Source organism: Falco peregrinus, chromosome 2 (genome assembly GCF_023634155.1).
Source record: "Falco peregrinus isolate bFalPer1 chromosome 2, bFalPer1.pri, whole genome shotgun sequence".
NCBI classification, from domain to species: Eukaryota; Metazoa; Chordata; class Aves; order Falconiformes; family Falconidae; genus Falco; species Falco peregrinus.
Window position 1 is genome coordinate 121,387,215 of NC_073722.1, and position 10,317 is coordinate 121,397,531.

A 10,317-nucleotide genomic window follows, 5' to 3' on the forward strand; every position below is an offset into this window, starting at 1 on the left:
TATAAAAGAGGCACTTACCTAAATTTGGGTTCTCCTATGTACAAAATCACACATGATTACTTCAGCAATTAGATGCCACGGTGCAGAGGGAGCAGGAGGGCACTCCCGGGAGTGACTGACAGTCCAATACTTCACAAGATGGGGCTGTTGGAGTCAGGTTGAAGGCTGAGAGCTGTTAAATGCAGCAGGTGTGAATTACTGCTCTATAATTTGTGGGACTGGGTGTTTTATTAGAATTATAAAACAGCCCTATGCAAAAAACTGTTAAAGATGCAAGGGCAAATAGTAAGATGTAACTGGGGCCACACCTCAAGTTGGCATCCTAAAGTCTGAAACAGCAACAAGGTATTACATCAGGGAAGTGAAGGGAAAAAAATGGATTCTTTTAAATGGATTAGAATAATTGAATAGGAGTACATTTGGAATGTTTACTTCTAGTTGCTTTGTCAGTTAGCCGCTGTATTTGCCTGTCACAGTCTCTGCAGAACTCCCCTGTTCTGTTTTCTCCTGGTAGCATTTCTTCCCAGTGCAGAGGCAGCTCAGGTCCCTACAAGGACGGGGGTTTGGCCATCCATGGTGTAGCAGCTTTCTCACAAGGATTAATCCCTTATATAAATGACTGAAGCGGATGCACAGCATTGCCATTTTGAAAGGTACGCTCTAGTTTTGAGTGTCAAGCTTTAGTACTCACTGTGATGAATTTATAGCGGTACCTGAAGCAGAACTCACTGGAGGCTGCCGTTATCCATAGCCTCAGAAAGTCACGCTGCTCCATTTCCCATCGGGATGTCAGATCTGTGGGCTAACGACAGGTCAGCCCTTACCATTACATGCAGGAGCTGAAAACTGAAGCCACCTCCTTTAAAACCAAACATGCTGATAAATCCAAGCACATTCTTATGCTTATACAAATACTTGAATTTCAACAGGTGGGCTCTCACTAAAGAGTGGTTTGGGGTTTGTTTGGGAAAGGACAATTGATGAGTGTTTACTGCGGAAGAGGGGCTGGGATGTAGGCTGAGCTCAGGAAGAACTAAATCAGCTTCAGGTTGTGTGGCTGTGCCAGGCAAGCAGAGGAGCCTGGTGCGATCTAATGAGCTCAGCAGCTGCTCGGTGTCAGTTTGCAACAATGCTGTAAAAAAACTGATTTGATGTTCTGTCTCAGGAGAGACTCATATTTAAAACACATATTTGGATATTTGCGTTCTCCAGGATGCTTCTCTGAAAGAAGTCAAAAAATTGTGCTTGATCAATAGCATAATTTCTGAGTTTATTTTTTGGCAAGTTACGCCACTGCTGGTTTTCTAGATAAACCCAAATGTAACAATTTTATCTTTTTGGTTACTCAGCATATGGTCCAACCCTGAAAAATACTGTCATCTTTGGCTCCTTTTGGGGTCAGAGGGTTTGAAGTGTGGTTGTCTTATTTACTAAGCATATTATCACAGATCCAAAATCATCCTGGCCCTGCAGTGAGGTTATATTACCTTTTCTAGGCAGGGAATATACAACTGTAAGTATCTGGAAGTCCCTTGGTTTTCTTCAGTATGTATTTGGGCTGAAAAATTGTGTTCTTGGAGCACTGGAAAATTAATCTGGATCTAACTGAAACTGGGTGGCAACCCTCAGCCAGGTGGGTTCCTTTACTGTGCCACCTTGCTGTGAGCACCGCTGTACTAAGCCTAGTAACACTCCCCAAATTAGTTTTCTGTTATGGTTATTTGGGGCTATTTCAATACTTTTACAAAATTGAGTGATCTTCTCTTACAACATCACTAATTAAAACCAAGATGAGCAACTGCTTACACAGCTTGGTGGGTATGATTGCAGAGTTACTCGAGCACATGTTGCAGCATATGTATCCTCTAGGAACATCAGATGAATAAAAGTTGTTAAGCTATCCAAGAGCGAATGTCAAATTCTTCAAGCAAAAGCTTGACTGAACTCTGATGCCCATCTGAGTTTCTAAAAATGTCTCCAAACATTAAACAGAGAAGTGGTTTGCCACAAGGATTGATTTCGTTATATCCCTCTGGCCCATTCATGGGAGGCTGCTGCAGCCTGCTACTCCGGGGTGTTTTGACCTCTGGATCTGACAAAAGAATTTGAGCGAGGACTTGTACTAAGAGAGGCAACGTTGCCATGGAAAGGTGAACAAGCCTTTAAAATCACAGCTTTGCTCTACCCTATATCCCTGGCGCTCTGTGTTTCTTCCAGCTTATCTCACAGGGTACACGGCAGGTTTTTATCTCCAAAATCTGGCCAACAAGTTGCTGCTGTTTTGCTACTCTGCATCCTTCATCAGGCTCGTGTTTTCAGATGGAGACCCAAGAACTAGATCCCTCTCTAACAGTGACATCGTTTCCCCACATAAAGATGTTTTGAATTACATTTAAAGCATGTTCAAAGGTGTGAGGATTTAGGAAAGGACAAGCAGCTGAAAGCAACAGTAGTCACAGTGCCTACATCCCCCAGGCAAAAAAAAAATGTGAATATTAATTGCTTTCCTTCAAGAAATTATGACACAGCTTAATTGGTGGTTTGGCTCCAGGAAGAGTGGTAAATAAGGACATCCAAGATTCTCCTTACTGTTCCCTTTTGGGGACCTCAGACTGCCTGAATTCATCATTTTAAGTTACCAGTCAAAAGGCAAGAACAAATGGAGACCTTCTAAAATACACCTTCTGAACTGGTTTTATTTGCTTCAAGCATATGTTACGTTTACCACTGTTTCTGCCCACGTTCCTCTTAGGGCTATTATAATGTTTGAATATTTTTGTAAATGATGGTCCTCATCACTGAAGGTCTGAATCTACCTGCCAGAATGAACCAAAACTCTTACATAAGCCAAGATGTTAAAAAGATTTTTTCCTGTAGCCGGAACTTTGAAATTCTCTACCCAGGAATCCAGATAACTGAATTATTAATAATAATAACTGAATAACATCATCTGTACCAGTACCAAATTGATATCAAATTCTTTCTTGTGGATGCAGATGTACCCATTGCACTTACGCTGCTGCAATGTTTTTTATTCATTTTCTACTAAGTCCATTTTTTCTCAGCCGGGATTTCAAGGCATGCAAAGCTTTTTAAAAGAATTCAAAATTTATGTTCAAGGTAATTGAAAACAACATGTTGTTTTCTGCACTTTTGTGTGGTCACTGCAGGACAAAAAGGCTCTCTTGAGTCTCTGCGCTTGTGTCATTGCTATAAATTCTTGTGTCACCAGCATTAGCTTAACGCAACGTGACTGATCTAATTAGACACAATGTGTCACAGCAGCTGCCCGCCAGCCTGGAAACTCAAACAGGCCTTTTCAGGTGATGGCAGCTTTATGTTCCTTCCACCCATAACAGCTGATTAAAACCACCTCTCTTTTCAACCTTGAAGCTGGGCCCTTCCACACCCCCCAGGGAGGCCACCCGGGCATTTGTGCCACATTGCAGGGCTCCGGCAGCGCTGAGCCCCGTGAGATGCCCCATGGCCAGGGACAAGCTCCAGCCCTGCCTGCTCGGCCAGGACAGCTCCTCTGCCCCGCAGCCAGGGCCCAGGGGCAAGTGACAGTGTTGCCGGGCAGTCTGAGTGCATCCGCTTGGGCACCTGCGTGGAGATCGCACGCAACGATGGGCGCATCCGCCCGGCACTGGTGATGCTGAGCTCCGTGAAAGCACTTCCAGCATCCCTGCAGAGTGGGTTGAGAAAGGAACCAACAAGAGCAGTCAGGCGGATCTCAGCTCATCTTTGCCCTCAGCCCTCACCTGGCCAAGGGAGCACGTCCATGACCAGCATCAAGGACCCGCAGTCAGCAAAAGGGGACCAGAGTTTGGTCAGTGAATGGATGGCGCAGCCCATCAAAGTGAAGAAGCCACCTGGGAGCAGAAGAGGCCCCGTGGCTGCCTGGCCTGGCTCCAGGGGCTGCAGACCCAGTAGGACGTCACCACGCGTGTGGCAGATAGAAAGGCTGTGAGAACAGCAGGAATGGCGGTGGCTGGAGGTGCAGGAGGCTGCTTCACTCTGCCCCAGCACTGGCGTGATGGCCACAATCCAGAAGTGCCACAGCCACCTGGACTGCGAGGCCCTGCGGGCTACGACACCGTGGCAGCCCCATCACATCTGCGTGTGTTCAGAAGCAGCCACTGAACCAACAGGCGGGCTGAGCGCAGCAGCTGCGATGGAGTAACAGTGCCCTGCCGGGACGTGGCGGTGATGTATGAAGCTCAGCAGAAGCTGAACCTCACATGGCACCCAGACAACCAGGCCTTCTGCTTTGACTGTGCCTTCGATGATCATGCCACCAAGCAACAGCCCCTGGTTGGTGTTTTTTTTATCTGGGACATGGCTACCTGATTTTCCGATGGCCAGACAGGCAGCGGCAAGACACCCACCATGAAGAGAAGTTTTCAGGAACTCTGAGGGATCTATATACTGGTTGTGGAGGATGTCTTCTGCAGGCTGCAGGACCTCAGCTGCTAGAAACTGGAGCTTTGAGTCTACGGGGCCTTCTTTAAGATTGATGGGAGCAAAGTGTTTGACCTTCTGAACCAAAAGCAGCAGCTGAGAGTGCTGGAAGGTGAGAAACAGCAGATCCAAGTGGTGGGGCGGTGGGAGAAAAAAGTCACCAGTACAGAAGATGTCATCAAGCTAATTGAAATGGGTAGCAAGTGTCACGCATCAGTCAAGTCCTCTGCCAACGCTCACTCCTCCTGGAGCCATGCCATCTTCCAGATCATGCTCAAGAAGAAAGGGCATTTGTATGCCAAGTTTTCCCTGATTGATTTGGCTGGGAATGAGGGAGGAGCTGACATCTCCACTGCAGACAGGCGAACAAAGCTGGAGGGGGCTGATATTAATAAAAGCTCCTTGGCACTCAGGCCGTGCCTTGAGTTGGGTGTTGGGGCATAAGAGAGCCCACATCCCATTCAGGGCTAGCAAACTCACCCAGGTCCCAAGGGGCTCATTTACAGGGGAAAACTCTTGAACCTTCACGATTGTCACTGTCTCTCCAGGAATGAGGTCCTGCAAGCACACCCTTAACAGCATACAGTGTGCCAGCCATGTGAAGGAGCTGGTGGGGAGTTTAAATTCCCTTGGATATCCCTGACAGGAGGTGTTCAGGTTTCCACATCAGCTGAAAGGTGTGAAGAAACCTTAGACTGTTCAGAACTACCCCAGGACAGCTGCGTTACAGCTATTTGGGGTACAGGCAGACAAGGAATTCTTCCCCCCAGTCACTTTTTTTCAGTGCTGTTTGGAAAAACACGGAAGAGAAAAGAAGTGGATGAGAAAACGCTTATGGAGGAGCATCAGGAATCTCTGCCATGGTTGAAAGTATTCTTAGAAGTGGCTGGGGAAATAGACTACAATGCAGATTTTTACGCTGCACAGTTTGAATCAGTCCTGGGTCAAAAAATTGGCATCCTGACCAAGTTCCAAGAAAAAGTCAGATTATTCCGTTCAGCTCTTTGCAAGGAAGAGCAGGGCAGCAACCAGAGCTGCATGGAGAGATCCCGTGTGCTGTAAGCTGTGCCGGAGACCCCTGGCCCCTGAATCTCCTGCAAAATGAGAGCTGTTATGGTGCGCTGCATCAACTGCCCAACAAGTCGAATGCTTAAAAGATCTTAAAATAGCATCTGCAGGGATATTCTGGTGGTGTTTTTTCTTGAAAATGGTGGGTTAGACATGTAGGAAAATAGTACAGTGTTGTTTCCAGGTGGTTTTTTGCTGCAGAAAGTAAAATTGTGCAGTTTTGAGGATCTAACCTGTAGGAAAAGGCAAGAATTTACAGAAAATGTATCTCACCTCATCTGGGCAGGTTTCCTCCTCGTGACTGTAAAAATAAATAAATCAATATATAAAATCTATCTATACACTCATACACGTAGATGTACCTCCCTCCCTCGATGGAACCTGCTCCGGGGTTGTGTCAAACTGCACCAAAAAATGAAAGTTGGGTTCCCAGGGCAGGAGGCATTTCAAGTGACATAAGAAAGCATTAGAGTGCAAAGCACCGTCATTTCTGAGCATAATACATTCAGGAAATGAGGGTTGTTTTTTCATGGCATCATAAAATCAGATGAAAGATCACAGCAATTGCCCGACCAGTGGGGAGAAGATATGCCTGCAAGACATGCAGAGGGAAGCAGGGGAGTCAGTGCCCCGTATCAGAGGCCTGATGAGAGGAGATTTCCCAGATCGAAGGGTCAGAAAAGCTGCATATAACAAAGCACCATCTGATGCGTATCAGTGTGATTGCGGCGTGCTCCAGGCTGGCACATCATCCTACCCCTGGAAAACCCTGCGAAAACCGCTCTTGGTAGAGAGGTTAAAGCATCAGGCACATAGCTATGCTTATTATTCAGCTTGGAAATTAATTAGAATAAAATACAGAAAGGATAACAAATAAGTGGAAGAAATTAAGTGGTATAAATCATACCTAATTAATTGATTGTAATCTCCTTCCATTTGCTCATGCCATGTCAGCTCTCTGGCTGTCGGTCCCATACGCTGGTTTGTGCTAGTGATCGTTTTCAACATCTGATCTGGTCTGATGAGCCCAACGGAAGAACTTCAGCAGCCTTTTAGCCAAACCAGAAATTTGTTTTCAGTGATGAAATTATGAGACACCAGACATTGTTTAAATGCTGGTCTTCGTCTAGTAATCACACGCCATGCTTTTCAGCTTCAGTGCACTTTACAAGCATTTATTTATTGGCATCCTGCTTGTTTTGGTGTTCCTAATTTCAGCAGCTCGTCGTTTCCGAGATGCAACGACACATAGGTACTACGTGCCAGATTAAGATGAAAGTGTGTTGTTTCCAGCAGGGATTTACCATGAAAGGGTTTTTTTCTTTCTGAAGAGAAACTTCTTTGAGATCCCTTCCTCAGCATTTCTCTTGGATACTTGTGTTTGAGGTGCTGGACATGGTCGAGCAGCAGGTTGTAACGCCCAGGTACCCCAGCATGGGGTACAGTGGGTGAAAGCACACAGGGCCCATGGTCCCTTGCTGGGACTATTTAGCATGCTGACTTTTCGCTGGGTGTAGGAAGTGTTTTCCACACGAGGCATGTGATAGATTCCCTCTTTTAGCTGCCTGTGGTCTTTACTCCAGGTCTAAGTTCCCGCTGCTCACATGCTGTGGCCATGCGTTAGCTATAAATCATGAGCATGAACTGTTTTGGCAAAAAGGGCTATGAATTAATTGAGTTGGGCACAGTTCTAGAAACACAGTTTTAATGAGCTGGAACAAAGTCATACCAGGGCGGGGTGGTTTGCAGTGAGTAGGAAAATGAATTTTATTCTCTTTGTTTATACTCACACATTCAGAAGGCTGTTTGCAACTCAGCTCCGAAGGTAACTCATGAGCACACCCTACTGCTTTCCAAAGGAGATGCAAAAGGAATTAACTACATTAGCCTTTTCTTTTTTAAATTTTTGTGGTTACATGCAGTCTTGATTAACCTCTTTTCCTTCTTTGATGGTCTTAATTTACATATTTCCCTTTGCTTTCTAAACATAAATCCTATGTATGTAGAGAACCTCTTCTTATTAGCTGGACTTCTGCCTGGTTTCTGTGAGTTTGTAGCCCCAGAACACCCCTTTATATTTTGGGGTTGGAAGTGTGCTTTAAGCGTGTCCACAGAGCCCGACACATAAAGGTTCACAGAAAATCCTTCTAAGTTTTACCAGCCAATGCATGCCTTAGTAATGAAACCAGAATCAGATTAGGTATCCTGGGGTTTAGGTTTGCGTTGCTCTGGTGACCATGAATGTTCAATTAAATAAAGATCCCTAATTAATTATAGTGAGGTCAGCCATTCACTTAGCCTGTTAAACAACTGAAACACTTTTATGGGCTGCATTTTTGTTTATAACTGATTGTAGCTGAATGAACAAGAAAAGCAACCATTGTATAAATAGAACCTGGCTAATCTAATCGTTCAACACCTGATAATTAACCATAAATACTGCTATTCTGTTATGCTACAAGGATTTAAACCTGTTCTCTTCCTACCTGTGCGATTTCTAGGGGAGATTTTGTTGCGGGTGAGACTTTATACATAGGAGCTCTACACGCACACACTGCTTCATACGCCTCTGCCTAACTTTCGTAACTGTTTCATAAGGACTGAACATATACACTCAGAACCTCCTCTGTCAACAACTGATAGTAGTTCCTACCGCAACTGTATAAATATAGATAGACGGATAGACAGCCAGCCAGATGTATATGCTTTGGTCTAATTTTCCAACAGCTACCTTCCTAGTTCTGAGCTTGGAACAGCTTTGGCTGTAAAATATATGATTATTTTCCACAGTTCTCTGGTGTTTGCTAGTTAATTTTGTTACAGCAGTGCTGCAGTACCTCCATAGCTTGGTTCTGTCTCTGCTGAACCCCTCCTTGTTAGGTTTCCTCGTTGTTTGTTCCACTTCTTGCGTGTTCTCCCCGTGCAGTCCTCAAAGGTTTGAATTCCCTCAGTGGAAAGAAACGGAATGCCCATACGCTCCATCAAATAGTCAGGACAGTTCAACACATAACATGTGTCAGCTGGAAAATAAAATTGATTCATCCACTAGTTTTTTGAAACATTCAATTGCTTTGCCCTCTGCTCTCACATCCACTTGCCTTCCCAGCTACTCCTCCTATTCAAACTGCCCTGCTGGCTGTGACTCGCCGTACCAGGCAGTCAGCAGTAATATTGTTCCTTGTATCTTATAATCTTTCCTTTCAAAACTTCTGCCAGCATCAACAGCTCTCGTGTCTCACAAAATACGTTTTCATTCCTCTTCTAGCTTCCAGAGTGACTTAATTGTTGGAATCATGTTTTTTGGGGGGGGGGTTAATTAGTCTTTACAGACTTCTAGCATTAAAAAAAACACAAACAACTTGGAAAGGTCCAACCTAAATACTTCTAAGCTGGAAGACTATGCTGAAAAAAAATATTTACAGAAAGGTAATCTTGTGACTTTTGGAACCAGAAATAGGATGTTCAAATACTTGGCTTTGGCAGTACAACTCTGCTTAAACCTTCCTGGCTCAGGCACTTGTGACCAAGCCCGTGCAAAGGTACCTCCTCAATACCTCTGATAACCAGGTATTCGTTGAGCATTGAAGGCATCGTTACTCAGTTCTGTTTCTGTGGGAGTGCAGGGAAACCATCCAGAGGGCTGAGCTCAGGGCCCACAACACCCACAGCTCGATGAGGTTTTAGGAGAACCCACTTGGGGCATCCTAGGACGGGAGGTGGCCCCACGCTGCTGTAGGAGGGTGGAAGGGGAGAGCCAGGTGGAAGAGGCCAGCACAGGATCTGCTAGCTGTGTGTCATGGGTGATAGGAAACGAGTGGGGTTCAACCCCAGCAGGAGCCCCCAGCTTCCCAAACTGCAGCATCTGGAGTTTCCAGTTCAGTTCTAAGGCGTCAGTCAAAATGGGAGCTGCGATGAACGGATCAGAATAATCTGTACCCTGCAAAGACAATCTGGGAGAACAAGACACCTTCTGGTACTGCCTCTGCAGCAGGCGGTCTGCAATTTGCTCAATTTAGCATCAAGTAAGCATGGCTGAATTTAGTCCTGTATTTTTGGCTTTATTATTATCTATTACAGCTCAGCCTGTTATCATGAGGCTAACTCACAAGGTTTTATTCAGATTTTTCTCTGGTTTTCTGCTCAGACAAAGCCCAAGGCAACTGGGATTTTCCAGAGTAGAGAATGACTGTTGTCGCTAATAATAGCTTTAGTCAGCAACATATGTTTAGTGATGCACATCAATATTTGTACTTTCACAGATGCTAAGATTTTGCATCGTCGATGTCATTGTGTCCGTGAGCATGCTTTATCTCAGTGCTATAAAAGTACATGTAAAATCCTCAATTTTTATACCTGTTTCCCAAGCTGAAAGCCTGTGGCTGAAATCCCTCTGTGCTATCAGGCAGCCTTACATTACAAACCATACCATTCCTACTTTGTACCAGAATCCCGCGAATCTTTGAAATACGCACCTCAGCTATGATTTACAAGGTATTTGTGTCATTTTCTTTTTGTTTTTCTGCAGAAGCAGGTAATAGCTCATAGGGTATGTTGAAAGGCATTATGTCTGGAAGCAATTCACCTGGTATTTTGCCTCACTCGCTCCTTTAACACTAGAATGAATATGCGATGGAAACAGTGTTGTTATTCTTCAGATTGTTCCTTGAAGTTTTCTTTTGCTTCTGCCTTTACATTGAGTCCTTCTTCTTGTGACCTCGTAATCATTTCCTCAGCAAGAGACTGGGATGTGGCATCCGAGGAGGTGATTTTAAGTGAAGGGGGAAAAAT

The 10,317-nt window shown here is 44.9% G+C and overlaps 1 protein-coding gene across 1 annotated transcript; it reads left to right on the plus strand.

Moving 5' to 3' along the window:
• The first annotated feature begins 786 nt into the window (after positions 1-786).
• Positions 787-5,523, plus strand: KIF2B (kinesin family member 2B). Its single transcript, XM_013304176.3, is given in 9 exon segments — positions 787-812; positions 3,544-3,652; positions 3,655-3,730; positions 3,733-3,768; positions 3,771-4,113; positions 4,115-4,148; positions 4,150-4,887; positions 4,889-5,233; positions 5,236-5,523. Coding segments are annotated over 9 exon segments (1,995 nt in total).
• Positions 5,524-10,317: the final 4,794 nt, after the last annotated feature.